Source organism: Cyprinodon tularosa, unplaced genomic scaffold, assembly GCF_016077235.1.
Source record: "Cyprinodon tularosa strain WSP-4 unplaced genomic scaffold, ASM1607723v1 ctg587, whole genome shotgun sequence".
NCBI lineage: Eukaryota > Metazoa > Chordata > Actinopteri > Cyprinodontiformes > Cyprinodontidae > Cyprinodon > Cyprinodon tularosa.
Window position 1 is genome coordinate 185,047 of NW_024039326.1, and position 27,454 is coordinate 212,500.

Consider the following 27,454-nt stretch of genomic DNA (forward strand, 5'->3'; position numbering starts at 1 on the left):
GCAAAAGTTTATTTTTTCCCTCCATGCCCCTTTAGGGGCTCCGTATAAAACAGACATGGTCCATGTCACCCGCAAACTTACAAGTTTAGTTAAAATAAATATGATTTTAAAGAAATACATTGTTGGGCATCATGTTGGCAAAATATGTTCTTTTTAGCACCTATAATAAATTATTCATTTCATTTACTGAAAAGCAACTAAATTAATTCCTACTTATAGGAAGAAGTACGTAACACCCTAGTTAGCGTCTGTTTATAGCTTTCAGCGTCGGTGAACATCTGCAAAACATCTGGAGCCGTAAACAATCCCGAGTTTATTACCTCGGATAATAAACTGGATGAAGCATTTTAGGGCAAACAGACTGTAGTGTGAAAACACTTAAAAAAAGAAACAAATCTTTACGTTAGAAACGCAGGAACTATCTTTTAATTGGCCGGACTAAATCTGTATTCTTTGAAGAATAAAAAAACTAATTCTGGCCAATTTTGACTTAATTTACTTCAAAATATGTTTTTTTTTTATGTCATTTTTTTTTTCTACTTTATTATATTCAAACTCAGTTTGAAAATTCAGTTTTTTGTCAAACAACCGGGTCCTTAAGCCACAGAGTAATCGAACACAGATTCACGGATTGAAATTTCTATTAAAGGTAAATTAATTTTTAACTAATTTTAATCTGAAGCAGAGAGGCGTTCATGAACTGAGTGGGTTTCATTCACCATATCAAACATCGATGGAGGAAACACAGAAAAACGCATCACTAATTCAGCAGTTTCTTTCTTCAAACATAAACATTTCCAGTTTTTTCTATTAAGTTTATCTGCTGAATTCTGTACCGACTGACCTCCATCGGTAGCACCTGGTCACAATAACTGACGGTACCATGTTTTGGAACCTGAATGCATCGCTGTGACAGAAAGGGAGAGCAAGAGTGGTGGATTTTCTACGGCGGACTTGAACGCAGCATCGCAGGCAGAAACACACGACGTCTGCTATAGCGAACAGAGCTAGCATGGCTAACAGAAGGCGCTAGAGAGGAAGGCTCCGCTTCCCAAAGTTCGATGCAGATTAAACTTACTGCCATAGTGAGGTTTAAGGCCAGAGGTCTGATTGAACACATTTCAACAGGAGAATGGATACAACCCCAGCATTCATTCACTGCTAGCATATTAGCGGCTCGTCATCTGCAGCCAGAAACAGGAGGCAACATCGTAATCTGGGTGCTTTAGAGACGTTTTTAATGGTGCCGCTGAGTAATGAGACTGATTCCATCCTGAGATATTAGATGGAGATCCATGAATCTGTGTTCGATTTCTCTGCGGTTCAAGGTTCAGTCGTCTGAGAAAGAAACTGAATTTTGGAACTGGATATGAAAATAAGCAACAAAATGTAGTTTTAACAAATGAAATTCAGTTTCTGATAGACCAAATTTTGCCCGTAGGGAATCAGATTTTTTACTTTTTGCACAATTTCATTTTTTTAAACATTGTTTAAATCGTTTCCAATTCGCAGGCAGACGTCGGACTAACTGAAGGCTCTTTCTTTAACCTTACAGCTGTAATCCGTTCAACCTCCTGATCCATAATCCAGAGTTGGTTTCTACGTAGCCGATCGTGACTTTCTCTAACAGTAAACACTCTGGACAGCAGAGCGGTTCTCTGCTTCCTGTAAGTATGGAAAAACCTAAAACATCTTCAAGTTTCACGTCCAGGTGGACCCAGATTAAAAATTATCCTCTACATGTTGACGGCTGTGAAGCAACCATCAGTGGGGGCGGGGTTTAGGCATGCTGTTTCTGTACTTTAGGCTGCCAGGGGAGTCCCGGTGAGAAGGGTTTCAGGTACCAGAAGCGGTACGTCAGGTACCACCCCATCAGGCCACATACGGTCCCCAGAAACTTGTCCTTCGGGTCGTGGAAGTAGACGGAGGTGCAGGCGAACATCCACACCCAGGTCAGGACGATCAGGTTCAAGGCTACGTACAGCAGGTTGAGGAGCGTCTTGGACGCCTCGGACAGCGCGGACGTCCTCAGGTTCATCGGGGACGTCTCCTCCATGATGAGGAGGGAGGCGTAGGTCAGGATGAAGGAGTGTCCTGAGATGTCGTGGCCCCGCCAGTGGAAGCCCGCCCGCCTGCAGGCGGATTTAGAGGCGAACTCGCTCAAGGCGAGGACGGACGCTTTGCTCTCAAAGCAGGAACCCGTGAAGTCCTCGATCCAGAAGAAGGTCCCCGTACAGACGTACCAGACGGCTGTGGCCACGGCCAAAGACAGCAGCCTTTTACCAAGAGCCGGGGCGCTGTAGCCGCACAGGACGAGGAACGGGGTGAGCAGCAGCAGCGTCCATCCCCACGAGAACTTCACAAAATATCTGCAGAACACAAACCAGAAAGTTTAAAGGCGTCATAGAATCAAAACCCAGTTTCCATTGTCAGAGATGAATAACGACGGTTCAGTGGGTGAAATGGACGTACAGAGAAGATCAAACCCCATCAACACCTCCTTTCTCTGCAAATATCAAAATCCTAAAATTCCACCATAAAACGGGAGAATTCAAACGAAGCAACGAGTTGACGTCAATTCAGAGATTTTGCATTTTCTTGGTGGGGGGTAGATGAGGCCCATGTCCGCTAACTAGACTGGACCGGGCCCCAGCAGGGGGACGGAGCAACCGAACCGGCCCCTCAGCACTAAAGGCCAATTTATGCTTCTGATGCATAGCTTCTGCAACTGTCAAATCTGTCTCTGTTGTGACCAATACCGCAAACCCACGCAAACCTAAAGCGGAAGTGCAGACAAAAGCAGCTATGATTGGTCCTTGGCATGCCTTTCCGGCTGTCTGTGTGGTCGTCCTTCTCCATCCGTTGCCGCGGCACGCCATTTTTAAAAACTACAAAAAATTATACCAAAAACCAATCAAATGTATACTATAGTATCACACCAGCATATTTATATGAATGCAAACAACAAAAAAACATTTTAGAAACACTTTATAAAAGGATTTGCCATCGAAATTCTGGCCAGAGAAAAAACCCGTAATATGTAGCCAACATTTGGAAGAAGAATGTTTTCAAGATGACTTGGATAATAGCGCGTTGTGACAAACACCAGATACAGCACTGGGACTTGATCAACAGCCGATACCGCACCGTGACGTCACTAACCAGTAGGTGGCAGTAGTGTTCTTTGACAAACATGGATGCCTCCAGTAAAGCACATTCACATGAAAATTACTCTGAATTAAAAACACTGATCATTTATTGAACAGTACGGAATAATTTCATATTTCAGAAGTTTGAAGGGGCAGATTATATGAGGTGGCTAAAATATTTGGTTTCCCTCTCATAACTTTGGCAAATAATGATCAAATGTCACCAAATCCACAAAGTTTGTTGTCGATGAAGAGAGGAATAAACACAGTTAAAGATTTCCAGGCATGTTTATTTAATCCCATGTTATGGAGGGGGAACGGATTATTTCAGGCAGCTGAAATAGATGTTTCCCCCCCCTGGCACATAAGGAAGAGATGCTACCAAAATCACAGGATTGGTTGTTTATGAAGAGAGGAATAAACAGTTAAAGACATGCAGGTAACTTAATTTTAGTATACTAGAGATTTATTTAATCCTGTAATCTGTCATATTTTACATTAGAACAGGATTTAGCAGAAAGTCTACACTCATGTTCACCCTCAGGGCCCCTGATCTCCTAGAATCCTAGATCCGCCCCTGGGTTCAAAGCTTCATCTCACCATCACTACTAGAAGGTCTGAACAATCATTTAGTTATTTTAGTTTAAATGTTTCTGTTTCTCTATAAAGCAGACTTGGAAACTATCAACACTGCAGTTCATCACTTCTTTAAGGTCCTGATGAGGAAAACTGCTGCATGTAAAGAGATATAAGGAAAATATAATAATAAAAGTAAAGCGACAAGAGACTCAAAACAGAGAGTTTTGGTTTTTAATGGATGTTAAGCGTTCAGTCTGAGTCGCTTCTTCCACATCATTTCAAGCCCAGTAAAAATCAAACGTCTTCTCTCCCAGTTGGAAACGTCAGAGGAAAACTTTGGCCGAGTCAAACTTACACGTTGATGAAGTTCCTGCTGCTGCTGAAGTAGGACTCCGGAACAAAGTCCAGCTCTTTGAGAACTGATCCCAGAACAGAAAGAATCAGAAACAACCCGGGGAAAAACCACCTGACCGCCGGTATCCTCCACAGCTTCACCAGCTGTTCCACAATGACATCCATGGCCGCCATGTTGACGCCGCTGCGCTGACCGGACCGGACTGCGTAAAGGCGGAAGTGGGTCTGACGTCATCGGCGTTCAACCAATCTGTTTTTTTCTCTCTTTTTTTTTTTTTTTTTTTTTTTGTTTAAATGGTTTACAATAAATAAATACTGAAAAAATAAAAAAAGTTAACTGATTTTTCCATTTTATTTCAGTTTAATATCGAAAAAAAGCCAGAATTCAGAGAATTTTTATATATTTTTTCAGAATACTGACTTTTTTCTCAAAAATCAGATTTTTTTCTCAGAATTCTGATTTTTTTTTTTTTTTTTTTTTTGCTCAGAATTCTGACTTTAATCTCAGAATTATTTAATAAAAAAAAAAAATTGGAATTGGATTTGTTTTACTTTTTCAGTGGCCCTAATATTCTTCCGCACAAATATATGTTTTATTAAAATGATAATTAAAAAAAAACTGGTAAAATATAATAACATTTCTTTAAAAATAAAAAAATATATATAAAAATTATGAAATATTACATTTGTAGAAATAAAATGGGCCAGCGGTAGCATATGTATTTTTTTTCTTATTTATACCAAACTATAAAAAGTGTCCCTCAAATGGAAACTCAACATTATAAATTAGAAAGTAGTTTTAATCCTTACAAAATGTCTTTGTGGAATGACAGCTCCAACATAACTGACTGATGAACTTTGCTAAACCTACAGTCTGGGTTTAATGGTTTGATACATTTCATTCATGTATTAATTATTAATTATTTGCAACTGTTTAAATAAAAAATCTTTAATTTTCCATCCATTTTCTTCCGTTTTAACCGCTTCAGCGGTCGCTGAGGCAGAAGTCTAAGCAGAGATGCAAAATCTCTTATTTTGTCTCTTAACAAATGTTTCTGATTAAATATCCACACATTTTTCCAAAGTGAATCAGGAACAAAGTCTTTAGCAGAAAAGAGATGAAGAGAAATATCTTTTTAAAAAAGAGTCTGGATAAATTTTCTGGTTCTTACAGTTTGGAAAAACAAGTTTTACAGACGATGGTGTCAGTTACATTTTATAAGGACTTCACTTTATTAACGACATTGTTTCTAATTAATAGGTTTCTTTACTTACAGCATCAGATACATTATTGTACTCTTTCATTTATTAAACACCATTTCTGTGAAATAGAAGACCTGAAGGAAAGATTTTCCTTATGAACCATTTAGACTTGTTTTCAGAAAGGATATATTTGCTATTCCAGATAAATAAAATACCAGAAGTATATAAAAAATGCCAAAAGGTAAAATGCTTGTTTATAAAGTTTTCTTGCGGTATTTTCTCTATATTTTACTTACAGAGAAGGAGGGAAATGATCCCAGCTAAGCATGAAAAGATGGAATTTGGGAAAACATTATATAAGATAGTAGTTTGTATAATTTTTACTTATTTATATGGTCAGTACATTTCAGCGGTTTAAGTGCAATAATCCAAGTCAGCTACTGTTTAGTCTTCCTTTAGCTCTCTACTGTGCAGATAGTTTTTATGCTTTTATGTACCTTGGACACTTTTTTATACTGTATTTTATCTTTAATGGCATCTTGTTTCAACTCTTTTTAGTCTATATAAGCTACTGGAGCAGGAATTTCCCTGAAGGACTAATCCTAAGGGATCAATAAAGTTGATTTTAAGTCTTTTCCCAACTCCATCTTATTATTACTGAAGGACAGAATTCAAATTTACTTTAAAATTATTATTCAGAGTTTAAGAAAATCAGGAAAACCCTCTAACTTCCTTTTTCATTAGAATTCATTACTACTGACTTTAAGTGTCTTCTTCAACACTGTTGCTTTAGGTGAAGAGCCACCAGAGGGCGCTGTAGTTCATCTATTTCTGTTTGAAACAAAAACGAAAACATAAACATAAAACTTAATTATCCTTTTCCCCCATTATCTAATTTTACGCACCTCGATTTCTGAATGAAAAAAGTTAGAATGTTGAACAATTTAAGTATATCTTTCATTGCATTTTACTTACTGAAGAACGCAAATATACAATTATTTTAAACAAAAGGCGAAAGTAACGCAATCAGTGATCACTATTTAACAGAAATTACTTGTAATAATAAAACTTGTAATCAATAGAAATTACTTTTAAAAGCAATTAATAATTTTTCTTTTTGAATCTTATGTTTTTTTGTTTTTTTTTATCCATGGATTTGATAAAGAAAATTTTGAGCTAAAATGTTAAAATTAAACAAAAAATTAAATATAAAGTATCAGGAATTAATAATGGAGCAGTGGGTAGCACTGCTGCCTTGCAGCAACACGGTTCCAGGTTCGATTCCCCTCCCGGAGTCTTCCCTGAGCATGCGTGGGTTCTCTCTGGGTACCCTGGCTTCCTCCCACAGCCCAAAAACATGACTTTTAGGTTAATTAACTTTTCTAAATTCTCCTTAGGTGTGAGTGTGTGTGGATGGTTGTTTGTCTCTGTGTTGCCCTGCGATGGACTGGCGATCTGTCCAGGATGGACCCCGCCTCTTACCAGTAGACAGCTGGAGATAGGCACCAGAGACCCTGCTTGGGATAGGGGTGATGGAAAATGGATGTATGGAAGTTAATAATTCAATAACATAATTATGACGTTAGTATTAGTAATAAGAAGAAGCAACTGCAACAGTTTAAATTGAATTAAACTTACCCTTATTGCATTTAATAATATGCAATCACCCCTATTATTATGAAGACAATTTATGTTCAAACTAAATACATCATTGTAAATATGTATAATTTGGTAATAATTCATTTACTTTCTATTGTTTGGTCCTTAAACTCAGTCAGATAAATCTTCAATTGATTGTAAAATAATTTTACTTCAGATCACCATGTTAGGGCATGTTGATTAGGAAATGTATGCAAGCAGAGGCTTGGATGCAGCATGGTGAGAAACTTATAAAATTTAATACATGAAAACATAGAAGCAGAAAATGTGCATAGAAACAGGAGAAAAAACAGAGGATCCAGTGAAAACAAACAGGAATGACAGCTGAAGAACAGAGGAGCAGACAATACAGAAAAGACTGGAGGATGAGGGAGAAATTATGTTTATACAGTAAAAACACCAGAGAGAACCTAAGAGAATCTCTGCAATAATAAAGCAATAATCACCAGATAAATAAAGAAGGAAATATCTGAAAACACTCAAAGACTATAAAACTGACTAAAAGGTAAACAAACCAATAAAATACGGAAAAAACCCTAAAATAATATATGCTCTGCATTCTGGGTAAATATTTTTGGACCAGCTAGAAGAGCGAGGTGCGCGAGAACGCTGTGACCCTTTTTCCACCTGGATCTCCGCTCTTTTTGGCCCTCATGTCCCTCCGTTGTCGCACAACTTTGCCTCCACTTCCTCACCGCCTCGGCCGTATCTAGACCCACAGCTAGTTCCAGATTGGCCCTCTGGCGTTGTGATGTGGAATAACATAGCGCAGACCACGCTTCAATATTGGGCGTAAATCCAAAATATGCGAAGGATAACCAGCCCTTAGTGTGTCCTTTGCTAAATCTCAGTTCACCAAGCCTGGGGCCTCAAATGTTCAAAATTTGTATCAGGGCATATGATGGAACATGATTAAAGTTCAATGAATGCACCCTGGAAATAAAATAATTAATGAATGATTAATCTATATGTCACAATAAAACCAGTATGAGCCTGATGATAGTGCTGTTATACCAGGTCCTCGAGGGACAATGTCCTGCACTTTTTAGATACATCTCTGCTTCAGCATACCCAAATCACATGACTTGTTCATTAGCAGGGTTTTTAAAAACCTGTGCATGAGGAGGTAATTCAGTCGTTACATTTAGGTGAGCTGGGACACATCCAAAACGGGCAGGATGGCAGCTCTGAAGCTCTAAGGTTGCTAACCTTAGGGTAACCTGTTCAGAAGGAAAGAGGTAACCTCCGTGCAGCATGTAAACCTCTTTGCCTCCTTAAGTGAAAAGTTGAGGGGTGTTCCCCCATAGTTTTGGTTCTTTTTTTGGCTTGAGTATGAGAAATGTAATGCTGAGAAGAAGCTATTTCTCAGCTTTATCATGGAGCTACTAGGATCTGACATCACCTTAAAGGTATAGAGGAGGATCTTTTATTTCCGGGTGGATCATCTCAATAAGTGGTCCTCCTAACTGTCAATCATTCTGGCAATATGTTTACGTACGGCCGTCCAACATGCTCGTCACGTTAGCTATCTCTTTCTGTGCATACGCACTTTCAGGCATTAAAAAAAGTTTTAAAAAAAGTTAAAAAACAATCTACTGGACTTCCAAGTTTGAAGAAGTTTCACTTTCCATCCATACAGCTTTTTAAATTCAAATGTCAGAAATAATGTTGAGTTTGAGGCTCCTATACAGAAGTCCAACTATGCCTTTAAGAAACATGCTAATTGAATTGGACGAAGGGGTTCGCCCCTTTGGAATGGAGTCGTTTGGCTGCTTTTGTTAGTCTGCAATGCCCCTCTCTATGGTTTTTCTTTCTTAACATTACTTAATGCTTTAACAGAGGGGGTGGACTCGGATATTAGCTTTCAAAAACCTAGAACGCAGCAATTGACTTGATCCCGTCTAGCTATCATAGCATCCCTCACCCCATTAAAGGGGAACAGAAGACCCCAGCTATTAAGCCAGGCCAACAATTCCCTTTCAACGACCCCCCTTTCAGAGACATAGACAGGTATGGGGCATTGCAGGCTAACAAAGAAGCCAAACGACCCCCATTCCAAAGAGGTGGACCCCTTCATCCGTTTCATTTTGCATGTTTTCCAATTAAAAACAAGGCTACTGTATCGTAGCCTCAAACTCAACTCAATTTCTGACATTTTTGTCTTGATGCTTTTAAGAGATCTTACCCACATGCAGAAAACCACTCAGAGAACCAGGGGGAAAGTTCAACAGGTTTAATGAGGTGAACTACAGGAGTAGGATTCTGGAACTCAGAGCACTGGGTGAACAGGAACTGGAAGTGAGAGGGGAAGTTCGCAGAGGTTAGTTCACAGGGTCTGTAGGAAATTTCATTGTTCTTGAAAACAGTGAAGGTGGGACTCCTTGAATCCAGTTGGTGTGGGTTTATCCAAAGAAGGGTGAACTCATTGGAGGGCGGACAGGTTGGTCTGGGTTGGACCCTGATGAGCAATGGAGCGGACTGCCACTTGGATTTCCATGGGAATTTTAACGGGACATGTGGGGCTTTTTCCCCTGCTCAGTATGAACACAAATAATCCTTCCAGAGGGAGAAGGCCAAACATCCAGTTTGCAGGAAGGCTTCCTGTCGAAAGGCAAAGGCAAAACAACAAAGTTAAATTCAGTGAAACAAAACTCAGATAGACTCAGCTAATCTCAGCTTAGCTAGAGCACCAAAAGCTGGCAAAAACTCTGGAGTCGAGGTAGTGACAGTCCACTGCTCAAATACTCCTCAGTGATGAACCAACGAGCCTCAGGTGTGCAGGAGGACCAACGAGGACAGGGCACCACCTGGTGGTGGATGGAGAGAAAAACACAAAAACAAACCACACAAACTGGATTCCTGACAAATTGAATTGAAAGAGCTTCCTGGATGAGAAGCAACATGTTTCCAGTGGATTGTTTTTTAACTTTTGGAATGACTATGACCTGGATGACTGATAATCTTCACCAGCAATCTCTCGCTACCCGACAGTGGTGACTAATAACAAATATGGCGCAGACACCGAGCGATGGAGAAGGAGTTACATGACCAATGGGGAGCAAAGAGCAGTGATCATCTATCCCAACGGTCAGTAAACTGATTGCCATAAAGTCTACTGTATAGTTCCAGCTGTTGTGATGTTGTGAATTAAGCTCAGTAAGCTTGTATGAGCTATAAGAACAGCAACTTTTAAACAGAGTGTGCACGAGGAGAAATGTGCAAACACGTGTTTAATCAACATATTCTCATTATCAGTTGGTATGAAATCGTACGAAAAGTTATGCACAGTATTTCGTACGTTTTTGATGTTTTTCTTCGAAAAACCAGATCAGTGCGCATGCGCAACCAGACAGACGAAAAAAGCAGATCCGCGAAGGACGTAAACCTGGGAAAAACAGTGCAATAATTACTTCTTCATGTCTCTAACTACGTTGCTTGCTGTTTTGTATCTTAGAGTCAGGGTTAGAGTTAATTGTTTGTTAAATTCTATGTTATTGAATGGAAGCAGAGTTGTAGTTTAACACACATCTCTGCAGCTTCTCTACTGTTACCCACTCTTTACTCCATCCAGACAGTGTCTTGTCCACGACCAAAATCTAATAAATTAGCAAAGATTCCCAAAGGAGTAAATCATGATAATCTACTTAAAATCAAAATAACTCCAATTGGGGAAAAAGTTAAAACAATTAAATGCGGTCTGTTTAACATAAGATCGCTTTCCTCTAAAAGTTTACTAGTTAATGACTTGATTTGTGATAATCACATTGACTTGTTTTGCCTTACAGAAACCTGGCTGCAGCAAGAGGATTATGTGAGCATAAATGAGGCAACTCCTTCAAGCTATTTAAATTTTCACATACCCAGAAGTTCTGGGCGAGGAGGAGGAGTAGCAACAATCTTCCAGTCTGACTTACTGATTACTCCCAAAACAATTAATACCTACAACTCTTTTGAACATTTAACCCTTAATTTCCCTGATCCAAATTTCAAGGCAAGAAAACCTCTTCTTTTTGTAACTTTGTATCGTCCACCAGGTCCTTACTCTGAATTTTTAGATGAGTTTTCAGAGTTCCTTTCTGATTTGGTATTAAATACTGACAGGGTCATCATAGTGGGAGATTTTAACATCCATGCTGACATTGAAGGCGATAGCTTAAGAGCAGCCTTTAATGCTATCTTAGACACTATTGGCTTTGTTCAAAATGTGAATAGTCCCACGCATTCTCATCTTCATACTTTGGATCTTGTGCTGACATACGGCATAGAATGTGAAGAAATAACAGTATTTCCTCACAACCCTGTCCTCTCTGACCACTTTCTAATAACCTTCAGGATTACTTTAACAGAGTTCTCCTCCCCCAAAAGAAGGTTAAATTTTAGTAGATCTTTATCAGATAGTGCAGTTATAAATTTTAAAGAATCTGCTTCACTTTCTCTCTCCTCTGTGTCACTGAGCAGTGCTGCAGAGTGCAAAAGCTTAGCTTATTCCCCTTCACAGGTTGATGATTTTGTTGATGGGGTTGCTAGTTCTCTGCTTATTGCCTTAGACAACGCAGCTCCTTTGAAAATGAAAACCGTTAAAAATAGAAAGCTTGCTCCTTGGTTTAATGCAGAGCTGCGTACTTTGAAGCAAAATGCTAGGAAACTGGAGAGAAAATATCGCTCCACAGGCCTGCGGGAGTCCTTCCTAGTCTGGAAAAATGGTTTACTGCTGTATAAGAGGAGCCTTTGTAAAGCAAGAGCAGCATACTTCTCCTCATTAATAGAGGAGAATAAGAATAATCCTAGATTTCTTTTTAATACAGTTGCCAAACTCACCCATAGCCATAGCTCTGTTGAACCGTCCATTCCACCTGCTCTTAGCAGCAATGATTTTATGGGATTCTTTATAAATAAGATTGATCTTATTAAAAATAAAATCATAAGCACTCCTCTATCCGCGATTGTACCTGAGGTAGTCATGGAATCTGAACCGGGTTTAGACTGCTTTGATCCAGTTGAACTTTCTGAATTAGCAAAATTATTGTCTTCATCTAAGCCTTCAACTTGTATGTTAGATCCAGTTCCAACCAGGTTATTTAAGGAGGTATTCCCTTTGATCTCCTCCTCCATTTTAGATGTGATTAATCTATCTCTGTTACAGGGATATGTACCTAAAGCTTTTAAGGTTGCTGTAATTAAACCTCTGCTTAAGAAACCATCTCTTGACCCAGATGACTTGGTCAATTATAGACCTATATCCAATCTTCCTTTCTTATCCAAAATTCTTGAGAAAGTAGTTGCCAAACAAGTTTGCGATCACTTACACCATAATGAACTTTTTGAAGAGTTTCAGTCTGGCTTTAGAGCTCATCATAGCACTGAAACAGCTCTGGTGAAAGTCACTAATGATATTCTCATGGCCTCAGATAATGGACTTGTATCTGTGCTCGTCCTGTTGGATCTTAGTGCTGCATTTGATACAGTTGACCATAATATTCTTTTAGAAAGACTTGAATATTTTGTTGGAATTAAAGGAACAGCACTAGACTGGGTTAAATCTTATCTATCTGATCGAATTCAGTTTGTTCATGTTAATGATAGATCTTCAACACGCTCAAAGGTTACCTGTGGAGTACCACAGGGATCAGTGCTAGGACCAATTCTCTTTACTTTATACATGCTCCCAATTGGTAGAGTTATTAGACGGCATGGGATTAATTTCCACTGTTATGCTGATGATACCCAGCTATATCTGGCTATAAATCCAGATGAAGCTAACCCATTACATAGATTACAGGCATGTCTTGAAGACATAAAAACCTGGATGACTCTTAACTTTCTGCTTCTGAATGCAGATAAAACAGAAGTTATAGTCTTTGGACCAGAGTCTCTGAAAAAGAAACTGATTAGCCAGTCACTTCATTTGGATGGGATTAAACTGATTTCAGATAATAAAGTAAAAAATCTTGGTGTTATTTTTGATCAGGACCTGTCATTTAAATCCCATATCAAAGAGGTTTCTAGAATTTCCTTCTTTCATCTGAGGAACATTGCAAAAATTAGAAATCTCCTGTCCAGGGGTGATGCTGAGAAACTAGTCCATGCATTTGTTACTTCAAGGCTGGACTATTGTAATTCTTTACTATCAGGAAGTCCACAAACTGTAGTTAAAAGCCTTCAGCTGATCCAGAATGCTGCAGCCAGAGTTCTAATGAAAATTAAAAAGAGAGATCATATCTCGCCTATCCTGGCTTCTCTTCATTGGCTTCCTGTTAAATCCAGAATAGAATTTAAAATCTTCCTTCTCACATATAAAGCCTTAAATGGCCAAGCTCCATCTTATATCAGAGATCTGATTGTTCCTTATGTTCCTAACAGAGCACTTCGCTCTCAATCTGCAGGTTTACTAATGGTTCCTAGAATTTCTAAAAGTAGAATGGGAGGCAGGTCTTTTAGTTATCAGGCTCCTCTCCTTTGGAACCAACTACCAGTTTTAGTCCGTGAGGCAGACAGCCTGTCTACTTTTAAGGCTAGGCTTAAAACTTTCCTTTTTGATAAAGCTTATAGTTAGGGTGGCTCAGGTTATCCTGAGCTATCTCTATAGTTATGCTGCTATAGGCTTAGACTGCTGGAGGACATAGGGACCCCCATTTCATCATTCTGCTTCATTCTCTCTCTGTTCTCCTATTCTGCAGAATCTGTTAGTTCAATCTCTAACCTTCTGCTCTCTCTGCTTTTCCTCAGAGTAGCTTTGCCTCGTCTGTTCCTGTTTGGCTGTGACGTCATCCTGGAAAGAAACATCAGCTGTGCTGCTGCCATCAACACCCTTGTTTATAGATGTTGGAGATCGGCCTGTTTTCCAGTGTGGTCCTGTTTCTCTGACCGTGACTGACTGGATGTGCTCTCTTCATCCTCTGACATGGGAGCTGCCTTGGAGCTTGTCTGCCTGGCTGTGTGTTTCCTGGACGGGGCCGCCTTTTACAGCTGCTTTTTCTATGTCTGCTTCTGTCTCCTTGAACCCCAGTCGGCCTCGGCAGATGGCCGCTCACACTGAGCCTGGTTCTGCTGGAGGTTTCTTCCTGTTAAAAGGGAGTTTTTCCTCTCCAATGTCGCTACAAGCATGCTTAGTGTGAGGGATTGTATTTGAGTCGATGCAATCAACTGGTTTTCCTTAGATAGAAAACTTTGTATCAATTTGACTGTATGATCTGGTTGAACTGTAAAGTGCCTTGAGATGACATGTGTTGTGAATTTGGCGCTATATAAATAAACTGAATTGAATTGAATTGCGTAAGATGCGCATGCGCAAGGATATCTTGTCTTGAGGCAAGATGTAAAAATACGACGAAATAAGACGAAAAAAACATCTAAAACGTACGAAATTACGGTGCATAACTTTTTGTACGATTTCATACGAACTGATAATGAGAATACACTGGTTTAATAGGCGTTCCCTTTCGAGAGCGGGTACAGGGTTGTGCATGTGCAAGTGGAGAGGGCTTGTCTTTTCAAAAATTCGCGAAAATCCTTCACAATACCTTTAACTCACCTTACTATTCGTGTTGGTACAGAATCGTTTTGCGTTGACGTTGGCCTCATAACCGAATAAATGTTTATTTATTTTGGACTCATCAAAAATAAAACAATAATTAGTATACATTTCTTTCATTAAATTTAATGCTTTTATTTTGCACCATTCTAGACAGTCTTTGGATGCATCATTTAATAAAAAAATATCATTTTTGATGAAAAAGCTGTAGCTATGACCTTTAAGTTCTCCAACGCAATAATTTAATATTGTATTTTGTGACCTTTAAACCTTAGAGGTTAAAACATAAGTTTGATGAATCTTTTAATTTTAGAGGTATCATAATATTTGGGTGAAAGTCGACTAGACCCTTTAAATAGCAGTGAAAGGCAACATTTCTCCTTCCCTAAGAAATGCAAAGGATCTGTGTGCTTTCAGTAAATTAAGATTAATCATCCGCTAAACCATTTTTATTTATAAAGCATTTAAAAAAACAGCAGACTAAAGTGCTGACCAACTAGAATGATCTAAACATTAAAATTCAGAGCTCCAAACGTAGAATAGTAAACAGTTTTTCCTTGCAGAGACCTAATAGGAGGATGTTGGTGCTGTCAGTGTTTTATATATGAGGTGAACTTGTGTGAGGTGTGCTAAAACCTTTTAGTGTGCAGAGAAAAAGAATAAACACAATAATAAAATGTATAATTTCTGCTATGGGCTTTTATTTATGCTTTTTAATGATTTTTGTTTCAGAGTGCCAGTTGCAGCTTTAGCTGTTCTGACCTTTAATGTCCATCAGATGTTTGTGTGAGAATCCCACCAGCTGCTGCAGGACTTTTCTCAGTGTGCTGCCTACAGCTCTTTGTGAGCCTTATGAGCGCTTCAGGTTGCAAAAGTTTATAATAGTTTTAATGCTTGAAATAAAAAACCTCTGACTAAAAACAAACATGGAACAGCTTGTCCATCTATTGGCCTTAAGCTTACTTGATTTTGTGAAAATAATTATAACAAAAAGCAGCTCAAGTCTATTTATTGGCCATCAGTGGTTAAGAGAAGGAGCTAAAAAACATTACGTTGTATAAGTTTTGTATTTTTCTTTTAAGGGCCGTACTCATGTTATTTCCCTCTACAATAAAAGCACAACATCATACACAGAATTGTTAAATTTATTCAATAAATAATTTAAATATTAAATATAAAATACACAGCTAAATGATCAAATGTCCAATATAAGTAAAAACAAATGTATTTAAAGATTAATAATTTCTATATATTTATGTATCAATATAGACTGAAATAATGATATATATTTTTATGTATTTATATGTATATTTGTATGTAATATATATATATATATATATATATATATAATATATATATATATATATATATATATATATATATATATATATATATATATATATATATATATATATGTATATATATAATGAATTAATAAAATAAAAATACAATCTTGATTGATAAATCTTTAAATGAGTTCTTCAATTAAAAATAAGCTTTTCTGAAAACAAGAGAAACATATTTTAATAGTTAATGAAATAAATAAAGAATATTTGTTTATTAAGGTTAAAAAAATGTATATATTTCTTTAATGCAAGCATCTCAGATAATATTTAAATGTTTAGATTTACAAATAGATATCTTTCTAGGTTTTATTTTCTGAAGTATGCGGCACATTTGGCTTTCCATACCAGCTCCAGTTCATTTGATCCCATTTATAGATTTCTACTTGTTTGACATGTTTAAATTGGACCACAGAATGTTCTGGTCAAAATCTTTCTTAAGGAGTTTAGGACGTACACTGCAAAAAATTGAAATCTACATACCGTAAGTCATTTTTCTTGCAATAAGTGCATTTTTTCTTGAATTGAGGAGGTATTGAAACACTTTGCCAATGGAACAAGACAATGTACATTTAAAATAAGAAAACACAATTGCATTCTTATTTCAAGTGCCTTTTATCTAAATATCCTATTTTAAGACTAAAAATACTCATTCCATTGGCAAATGATCTCATTTACGTACTCAAATTAAGGGTAAATACACTTAATTTAAGAACTTTTTAGTGATTTCTAGGTCGTTTTTCCAGTGTGTGTTTTGTGTCCTTTCTTCACCTGCAGCACAGGTAAACTCTGAAGTTTAGCAGCTTGACCAACTTCAGAGAAACTGCATCCGCGGCATGACCACACTGCAAAAAAATGTAAATCTAAATAAGTCATTTTTTCTTAAAATAACTGCATTTTAACCTGAATTGAGGGGATAAATGAGACACTTTGCCAATGGAACAAGACAATTTACATTTGAAATAAGAAAAATCAATTGCATTGTCTTATTTCAGGTGTATGTTATCCAAGTAACTTATTTTAAGTGTAAAAATACTCTTTCCATTGGCAAACTGTCTGATTTACCTGCTCAAATAAAGTAAATACACTTGGTTTAAGAAATTTTACTTAATTTAGATGGTTTTTGCAGTGCAGTTAGAAGGAATGACAGGTGGGGGTACTTCCCAATATTGCAGTGCACACACTGGAAAAACGATCTAGAAATTAGTCAAAATATCTCAAATTACCTGCATTTACCCTTAATTTGAGTAGGTAAATGAGATAGTTTGCCAATGGAATGAATGATTTTACTCTTAAAATAAGATATTTAGATAAAATGCACTTGAGATAAGACAATGCGATTGTGTTTTCTTATTTTAAATGTAAATTGTCTTGTTCCATTGGCAAGATGTGTCTTTTTCCTCCTCAATTCAAGAAAAAATGCACTTATTTTAAGAAATAATGACTTATCTAGATTTAGATTTTTTCCAGTGTAATCAAAAGAAAGTAATAATAGGAAAAGATTTTATGAAACTTAAGAATAAAGCTGCAGTTTCTTTGCAAACTTCTTTATAAAATAATCTTTGTGACAAAAGATGTAGGGGGCTGATTCGGGCCCCTCTACCCTGGCCCGGTTGTCCCCTCCTGTCGACGGGCGTGACTGACATCATACCTGCACTGCAAAACACATCTAGAAATAAGTAAAAAATGTAAATGTAAATAAATTAAGTGTATTTACCCTTAATTTGAGCAGGTAAATAAGATGATTTGCCAATGGAATGAGTATTTCTACTCCTAAAATAAGATTAGATAATATACACATGAAATAAGACAAAGCAATTGTTTTTTTCTTTTTTTAAATGTAAACTGTCTTGTTCCATTGGCAAAGTGTCTCACTTGCCTCCTCAATTGAAGAAAAAATGCACTTAATTTGAGCAAAAATTACTTATTTAGATTTCCATTTTTTGCAGTGTGAACGTTAGCATAACAAGCTAAGACAGTTACCATAGTGATAGTATGAGGAGAAAGTATGAACTGATTAATGTTTTACTCAAAGTTTGTGATTTAAATCAAATGGATAATGAGAGTTTTAATCAAAAAGTGATTGGTTCTCATTGATCAACTGGAATAAATCACTGTTGCCACAGTAGGTTATCGATGTGAGAAACCTGAAAGTGCAGCACCCACTATAATCTGAGATGAGTTACTGATTATACTGTTAGTCTGACAGGTGTAATGTTTTTGTTTCATTGTGTGACTAACTCCCACGATAAAAAAATATAACTCATTCCTCTCTGACTGAGCATTAATTCAGTCGTAAATCGCCAACGATACTCAGCATCCAGACAGCTCGTTTGTTCTTGGCAACTCGTGTTTGTTTAAATGCTGCAGCAGGAAATTTTCTGGCCTGTATTTCACCTCATTACGTCTGGCGTTTTACTCATCGTAGACTCTCTCCTACCATAAACCGAGACACTAATGCAGATTTTATGGTCCGAAAGCAGAAAGAATTAGTTACGCTCGCAGTGTGTGAACACAAAACAGGAAGTATCTGAGAAGCAGAGCACCCTGCCAATGTGTTTACACCCGATTTCTGCCACTTTCCAACCACAGACCTCATTGCAGTTCACTGGGACTTTATGTGAGATGATAAATAATTCATATATATAGTCAGTAAATCAACAGAAATTTGGGTTTCCTTTATCTGAACCTTAACTTTAATGTTTTGCGGCAGATTTTTAGATGGATACTTTAACTAGGCCACTCTGACCTACATTTATACAAACTCTGCTTTTTCCTGCTCCGCCAGGTCCACACACTGCAAAAACGATCTAAAAATAAGTAAAAAATACCTTAAACTAAGTGTTTTCACCCTTAATTTGAGTAGGTAAAGGAGATAGTTTGCCAATGGAATGAGGAGTTTTACTTTTAAAATAAGATAATTAGATAATATGCACTTGAAATAAGACAATGCGATTGTGTTTTCTTATTTTAAGTGTAAATTGTCTTGTTCCATTGGCAAAATGGCTCTTTTACCTCCTCAATTCAAGAACAAATACAGTTATTTTAAGAAAAAAAAAGACTTATCTAGATATATATTTTTTTGCCGTGCAGCTTTTGTGAAGAATGGGGGTGGAAACATCATTATCAAGGGAAGAGTGAACAGGGTGATATTTTAAGCCAAAACGTCCTTCAATCAGTGAGACCATTGAAGATGGAACATGGTTGGGTCTTCTAGCAGGACCATGATCCCAAACACACCGCTCAGCCAACGAAGGAGTGGCATTTCAAGGTTCTGATGTGGCCTCGCCATAGAAAATCAGATGAGGGAGTTCAAAGTTTTTGTTGCCCAGCAACAGCCCCAAATATTGCTGCTCTAGAGGAGATCTAATAGAGGAATGGGCCAAAATACCAGAAACAGTGTGAGCAAACCTGGTGAAGACTTACCTTAAATGCTTGACCTCTGCCATCGCCAACGCCGGTTATGCTAATGTATGGAACTGTTCTTTTGTTATTGAGCAAACTTGCATTTACACCATAATTTACAAAAAACATTATTTGTTTCCTGGACAGGGCCGCCTTTTAAAGTTGCCTTTTGTATCTATGCTTCTTTTTCTATGTCTGCTTCTGTCTCCTTGAACCCCAGTGGGCCTCAGCAGATGGCCGCTCACACTGAGCCTGGTTCTGCTTGAGGAGCTATAGAAATAAACTGAATAGAATTGAAGTAGTGGCTCCGAAAATAAACATTTCAAGGTTCGGATGTGGCCCAGCCATAGAAAAACAGAGGAGGGAGTTGGAAGTTGGTGTTGACCAGCAACAGCCCCAAACATCGCTGCTCGACAGGCGATCTGATGGAGGAATGGGCCAAAATACCAGAAACAGTGTGAGCAAACCTGGGGAAGACTTACCTTAAATGCTTGACCAACGCAGGTAATCCTGTCGTATTGAACTGCACTTTTTAATTGAGCAAATGCTCAATTTCACCATAATTTACAAAAAAAAAACTTAAAAATATCCTGCCTTCAGATTGATAATTTTTTTGCCACACTGTATTTCCAAACTTGAGCTGCTCAGTGTCGCAGTGGGTAGAACTGCTGCCTTGCAGCAAGAGAGTTCTGGGTTCGATTTCCTGCCCAGGGTCTTTCTGCATGAGTTTGTATGTTCTCCCTGAGCATGCATGGGTTCTCTCCGGGTACTCATGACTGTTAGGTTCATTGCCTTCTCTAAATTCTCATTAGGTGTGAGTGTGTGCGTGAATGGTTGTTTGTCCTGTTTGTCACCAGCACCCCTCATGACCCCAGCAGGGATAAAGTGTGGAGGAAAATGAACAACATATTCTCATTATCAGTTCTTATGAAATCATACGAAAAGTTATGCACAGTATTTCGTACGTTTTGGACGTTTTTCCTCGAAAAAACAGATCAGTGCGCAGGCAGACAGAGGAAAAAAGCAGATCCGCGGACGGACGTAAAACTGGGAAAAACAGAGCAATAATTACTTCTTCATGTCTCTAACTATGTTTCTTGATGATTTGTATCTTAGGGTTAGGGTTAGGGTTAATTGTATGTTATTGAATGGTGCGTAAGATGCGCATGCGCAAGGATATCTTGTCTCGAGGTAAGACGTAAAAATACGACGAAATAAGACGAAAAAAACGTCTAAAACGTACAAAATTACGGTTCATAACTTTTCGTACGATTTCATACGAACTCATAATGAGAATACACTGAAATGAATAAATGGATGGATGTATTACCAAATTCAGAATTAAAGGACTCCATAAAATAAAACGCTAACATCTGTAGCTGGTTGTAGCCTCTTTTTTTTAGCTTAGCATCAAGTCATCAACCTGCTGTGAGAACCAAACGCCGTTGATTTGGTCTGAGACTGTGGACTTTAAACTTTCACTTTGCTCCACAGACAGTTTGGGTCTTAAAGTCTAACAGCTGAGCAGTAAATGACTTTTCTCCGTCACTCAAACCAAAGTCAACATCAGCGAACTCAGTCTGGGGGCTGCCCCCCCCCCCCCCTGCAAGCCCTCCATGTCCTTCCCAACGCCGCTGCTCTCCCTCCTGTTTTAGTTTAAAGTGTCTTCTTCTATCATGCATCGGGATAAATAGCTGTTTGGTGGATGAGAGAGAGTTGGAAAGAACATCATAACTTAATTTCTATTTGAGTTTCTATCATCATGTTGCCATAGTTACAGCTGCTATATAGATTGGTGTCCATATGAGCCTGGTTACTGTTTAACCTCCCCACCCACATTTGCCCAGATTAGGAAAATCAATAAGATAACAGCAGCAACACCGGCCTTACCTTGCACTAACAACACCCTTCTCACACTACGGCACGTTTGGGCTAAACTCCCACATTTCACATCTCAGAGCTAGGAAGGACAAAACTGGATTTGTCTTTTGTTTTTACGCTCCGGGGAGAATAAATGACGACATGGTCAATGTAAACACTCAAGTCAGTTCAAGCATGGAACCTCCATTTGGTGAGTACCCACTTTCTGTTTACCTGCTCTGTTTGATGAAGACGGCAAGAAAGGGAGGAAAAAAAAAAAGGGAGCAAAAGTGACGCCTTTTGTAAAAATGTTCAGTTGTTCTTGTTGCACATTTTGGTTTTTGCTTCAGAGTGCTGCTGGATCACAGTAGGTTCATGTTGTAAATATGTCCGCCATATGCGCCTGGCTTTTTCACACGGCCGTAATCCAGGAGGTGTGTCAGACCTTTGGAGGTCGTTAGAAATGTAGTGAATAAGAGAGAGAGAGTGATGGTAACGAATGGTCAAAGATGATAAGGCATTAAGTGTGCATCAGGTCTGAGAAGGTGAAGATTTTAATATAATAAGAAGTGGCTAAAAGAATGAAAATCAGAGAAATGGGAAAATGAAAAACTGAAGAAAGAGTGAGGTGAAAAAAGGAAATTAATAATCATTCATCTCCTGAAACAAGCTTTCAGTTAGTGATGGTATAAGCTGTCCACCTGTGGTCGTTCATTCAGGAATTTGCATTTCGTAGTGGGATGTGGAGATGCAAATCACCGCATTTTCATAAAACCTTCGCCAAAATAAAGGGGGGGACAAAAATACTATTTATTTCTGAGTTGATGTAGCTGTTTGATCCACTTTTAGGTTTTTTTCAGTTAGTTTCCAGTAACATCCAATTAGGACCACCTTATGGTCTCCAGGATCTCAAAGACCATTTACAAATATTTGCTGACAGGCAGGAAACATACAAACCCTCCTGTTAATCAGGACCCTTATGTCCTCTTATTACTCTCTACATATGTGTTTTTTTTAATCTACCTGCAGCCTTTTTGGTCATCATGTCATCATTTCAATGCCTTAGTTGTAAGAGTTGCAGAATATATTAAGGTTTCCAAATCTGAACAATACAAATGTATTTTGATCTTATTAGTATTCTGAGAGGATGCTGATGGGTGGCATGAAATTTACCACAATAATTGTTATAAGCGTAAACCTGCATGCTTTTAAAACTCTTCCAAATTACAATAAAAAGTAAAAAAGATGTACTTTCTTAATAAGCCTCACTGCGACTGAAATTAGACCATGTTCTAAGGCTCTGGGTCCCGTTTTTCCTCCTGCTCCTCTCTCTGCAGATAAACAGTAGTAGCCATTCAAAATTTCTTCATTTTCCTTAATGGGCCTTTTGCTTGTCCCCTACAATTCCTTTTTTAAACGTCAATCTTTGTACTAAAATATTCTTTCTGTCATGATTTGTGGACATTAAGATCTAAAGAGAAGCGCCATCTCCTGGTCAGACACGGTAATTCAGTTAAAGGATGGAGTCAGAGTAGAAAAATAGGCATGCCCAGGAGAAGGCCAGTGGCTGGAAGTTGGAGAGGATTTTGCTGACATTTGGCTAGCTTTTGACTGGGAAGGGCCATTTTGAATTAGAGCTTCTATTTTAGGAACTTGCCTGAAGTGAAGAGTTGAAGTATTTTGTAGTGATGCCATTTTTTGGCTCCGGCACAATGCCTGGCTGTGCAGTATTGGCCGATACCGACATAATACCGATACCATCTGTTTGAAATTGATGTGTGTGTGTATATGATGAACTGCAGACTACTTGGATGTAAAATAATTGCCATCATGGTTTTGTCAAGCTGCTGCCTACCTTTATGAAACAGGAAACAGACTAAAACAAAGTGAATCCAGTAGAACTTTTATTGCCTGCCTGCAGAGATGGGAAGTAACGAAGTACAAATACTTCGTTACTGTACTTAAGTAGATTTTTCTGATAATTTTACTTTACTTTACTACTCATTTTTATGGCGACTTTTTACTTCTACTCCTTACATTTAAAAAAATTGGCTCGTTACTTTAGTTTTGAATCATTTCAATGGAGTTACCGTTATTATTTTTCACGTCATCAATACCAAATTCAATCTAATTGGATAGGAATCTACGTTGCATTTGACGCACCACTACAAGATGAATCGACAGATTCGGCGGTATTCATTGGCGGCAAATCATTGCAGCTTGGTGGCGGTGGCGTTAGCATAGTAGCATGGACGACGAGATGATTGAAAATGAACACAACGGAGATCTAGTCCTATTGGCAGACATCCATTTAAAATGTAGGCAACGGCATGAAAAAAGTGGTTTCTACTTTTACTTTTATACTTTAAGTAAATTTACAAGCCTGTACTTTGTTACTTTTACTTGAGTAAAGAAGTTTAATCAGTACTTCCACTTTTACCAGAGTATTTTTTAACACAAGTATCTGTACTTTTACTCAAGTATGGAAAGTGAGTACTTTTGCCATCTCTGCCTACCTGGAATGGGTGACAATAGTTGAATAAACTTTTGGCTCTCAAAATGGCATCGGTGCCCTATTTGTTGGTAATGGCAGATACCGATACCACCATTTAGTGCTGGATCAGGGCCCTGCCTGATACTGGTAGTAGAACACCACTATTTTTGACTGGGAAGGGCCATTTTGAATGGCTGCTATTGTATTGGTTGTTAATGGTTGGTATCTTGTGGACTAAGGTGAAAGAGGAGGTCAGTGTCAGCCGCTGCTTAATGCATAAGCTGCATGTCTGTTGCATTGCAGAAAGAGATTGACTCTAAACTGATCAACTATGCTGAAAAATTTGGATCATGACCAACAGAACGGGATCTTAGATATATAGGTTGAACTTAGATAGATATTCCGTCTTCTGCGGAATGGCAGGGCTCAATCAATCAATCAATCCGTTTCTTTATTGTCAACTACAATTTACATTGTAATCGAGATTTCAGTACAAACCGTTCATATAACCGTTTGCTGAGGCCATGCGTGCCGCAGAACGCTGCCTTTGGCTCGTTTTTATGGCTGCCGAGGGCCCCAACCCGTAGGCGGTTCCCTATAACGCTGCCTTTAGCTCAACGGTCAATCTCCTCCTAATTGAGAAGGTACAGCTCAAGTGGCTCTGAAATTTGTCATGAATGCCTCCTGGATGTGTCCTTTGGACAATGCTACAGGCATGTCCCCCTGATTTGAATACATCAAATCAGAGCTCCTGGTTCTACATCTCTACTAGGGTCAATGGTAGGAACACTGACATGTAGGAAAGTAACTCTGGACAGCCTTTAGCCTTCTGATGGTTATTAAATAACTGCTTGGTAATAATGCTAGCCAAATTGGGACTACAAAATTCAAGAAAATAACTACAAAAAACAAAGTTTGTGTTTTTGTTAAAGGGACCCATGCCTAGATACACATTGGTCTAAATATGTTATTAATTTCCTATTAAAAATGAACATTTATATATAATAATATCTTGGATTTTATTTTTCACTAATGTGTTGTTCCCAGTTTTTCCACCTGTGCAAAACATGCTGGGTTGATGATGCGGTCGGTTAGATTTTACTGGACTGGAACCTACAGAGTGAACTCAGGAAGGCTAACATTAGCATTATGCTGTGGTTAACTGGTGTAAATTCAGACGATGGTGCACTGTGTTGTTCCCTAAAGGTTTTATGAGCTGTTATACATAAGATTTCTGTTGAAACAAACAAATGTGATCATCTTGTGTTCTACTTTTTACTATATTAGCTAGACCCACCAACTTCTATCACAAAGTTACATCCTTGTGGTGACGGTATGCTTCCACCCGCCTGCCTTACCGTGCCGCTGGTGTCCAGGCTACTGTCACCGCAAGGATGTAACTTTGCGATGAAAGTCGGTGGGGACACTCGGGTGGAGGCTCATTGACCTACAGCTACACTTTCATTAGGCTATTTTTCCAAAAATGAGCTCAAACATCTATTTATTGAATGTGTTCCTAGTTTTGAGAACACAAGATCTCAACACACTGATATTTACATTACAAATATAGGGCCCAAAAACATCAATGCATGAAAAAAATTATTAATAAGAGCCGATTCCAATGCCAAAATGTATTTATCATGCATCCCTAGAAGTACAATTTCAATTCCATCCAGAAAAAAAAAAAAAATATATATATATATATATATATATATATATATATATGCTGCATTTTAAATATAACATAGCATATTTTTTTCTTGTAAACTTTGTTGTAAACTTGGAGATATATTTTAGTGCATGTTGCATATCTGAGTAAATGACTTTCACCTTTAAATCTGCAGCTTTCCCTTCTTCTCTCTGTGCTCTGCTTAAATGGTAAATGCTAAATGGCCTGTACCTTTATAGCGCTTTGGTCAAGTCAGGAGGCGCTTTACACCACATTCATTCCCCCATTCACGCACACACTCACACACTGATGGTGGCAAGCTACATTGTAGCCACAGCTGCCCTGGGGCTCACTGATAGAAGTGAAGCTGCCGTACTCTGGCGCCACCGGGCCCTCTGACCACCATCAGTAGACAATGCAGGTGAAGCGTCTTGCCCAAGGACACAACGACAATGAAAGTCGGAGTCGGGGCTTGAACCGTCAACGCTTCGATTCAATGCCAAACTACTTCCGACGCCACTGTCGCCACTGTCGTTCATAAATCTTAAAAAGATTTCTGTCCAAAAAAGAGCCACTGGTGCCGTAAAAACTGAAACTAAAAAAAAAAAGCGTCCACAATGGATTGACGTCCGTCTGCCCATTCAAACCTGAAATAAAGGGACAATAATTTACGACGGCTATATCCTGCCACTCATGTTTTATGTACAAGACACCAGGAATGTACAAACAGATAAATAATGTCACAAAGTCAAAGAAATCTCTTTTCAGGTTTCTCAGTGTTTATATAAATCCCTTTTTTTTTAGCTGTTTAGCTATTCAATTCACATCAGACCAAATCAATAAACAGCCTTCAAGTAAAATTGCTAAAAAGAAAGTTTAATTCTTGCAGTGAGTCGTTGTTTTCCTGAGTCATTTCCATTTATTTAACAAGTCTGACACAAGCGTTAAAGGCTTTGTTCACATCACATTAATTTGAGGGGTTGAAGTGTTCAGCTTGTGTGGAGCACATTCAAACCAGCACCCCTGTTCAATAAAGACTTTGCTAAAGAAAAAAATGTTTGACCAACCAAATGAAAAGGAATCAGAACCAACCCTTGAAAAATATTTGAGTCAACTCCAATAGATCATGATGACCTACCCTGGATATAACAAGCTGCTACACAATAGCTGTTTCAGGAAGAAACAGAAAAAAAAGCAGTGCAACTGAAAAAAAAAAGATTTCAGTTTTCATTTGAGGTTCATAATATGTTAAGAAAAAAAAAAGGTTTTCTATTTGTTTTCTATTTCTAATATAGAATTAATTTAACGAGAAGCACCTGAAATCATAAAGCTATGTGGCCTAAAAGCAACAGGGTAGAACATCCAATGTGACTCTAAGGCCAAATGCTACAAAGAAATAGCTTTTTTCTGTATTTATAAAGAGAATAAAAGTTTCAGAGACCATAAACTGCGCTTCATAGATCGTCTGATTAGCTTTAATTAAACCCTGGTTTCCAAACTGTTCTTGCTGGGCTCCCTTTTCACTTATAAGAAAGATTTAGCCAACTTTTTGAACAGATCAACAAAGAAAAATCAACAGCAATATGGAGTGAATTTTGTTCCATTATTGTTGCAAAAGGGCTGTAATGTTCCCCTTGAACAAGAAGGTTCTGTCTTCGATTTCTGGCCCGGGGTCTTTCTGCAAGGAGTTTTGCATGTTCTCCCTGAGCATGTGTGGGTTCTCTCCAGGTACTCCGGCTTCCTCCCACACTCCAAAAACATGACTGTTAGGTTAATTGGATTCTCTAAATTCTCCTTAGGTGTGACTGTGAGTGTGAATGGTTGTTTCTGTGTTGCCCTGTGATGGACTGGTGACCTGTCCAGGGTGGACCCCGCCTCTCGCCCGTAGACAGTTGGAGATAGGAATCAGCACCCCTCATGACCCCAACAGGGATAGGCGTGACAGAAAATGGATGGATTACCAAATTCAGAATTAAAGAGACTGTGGACTTTAAACTTTCACTTTGCTCCATGGACAGTTTAGGTCTTAAAGTCTAACAGCTGAGCAGTAAATGACTTTTGGATGGATGGATGGATGGATGATGGATGGATGGATGATGGATGGATGGATGGATGATGGATGGATGGATGGATGGATGGATGATGGATGGATGGATGGATGATGGTTGGATGGATGGATGATGGATGGATGGATGATGGTTGGATGGA

General features: G+C 38.3%; 2 protein-coding genes across 2 annotated transcripts in view; one reads left to right on the forward strand and one right to left on the reverse strand.

Annotated features, from left to right (window-relative positions):
* Positions 1–804: 804 nt before the first annotated feature.
* On the reverse strand, positions 805–4,291 carry fitm2 (fat storage inducing transmembrane protein 2). Its single transcript, XM_038306621.1, has 2 exons — positions 4,084–4,291; positions 805–2,369 (listed from the first exon to the last, which is right to left on the reverse strand). The coding sequence occupies exons 1-2, from the start codon at positions 4,254–4,256 to the stop codon at positions 1,781–1,783; spliced, it is 762 nt and encodes a 253-aa protein (XP_038162549.1). The 5' UTR covers positions 4,257–4,291; the 3' UTR covers positions 805–1,780.
* Positions 4,292–21,141: 16,850 nt separating this feature from the next.
* Positions 21,142–27,454, forward strand: part of hnf4a (hepatocyte nuclear factor 4, alpha) — a 70,277-nt gene continuing 63,964 nt past the window's right edge. Inside the window, exon 1 of the mRNA XM_038306616.1 lies at positions 21,142–21,294. Coding sequence (XP_038162544.1) covers positions 21,246–21,294 — 49 coding nt within the window. The 5' untranslated portion in view covers positions 21,142–21,245. The remainder of the gene's footprint in view (positions 21,295–27,454) is intronic.

Excerpts from the sequence above, each read along its gene's own strand:
- fitm2 (XM_038306621.1), bottom strand. The coding sequence starts at position 4,256 with ATGGCGGCCATGGATGTCATTGTGGAACAGCTGGTGAAGCTGTGGAGG. Across the intron at positions 2,370-4,083 it reads AGCAGGAACTTCATCAACGT|ATATTTTGTGAAGTTCTCGT; the intron begins GTAAGTTTGACT and ends TGTGTTCTGCAG.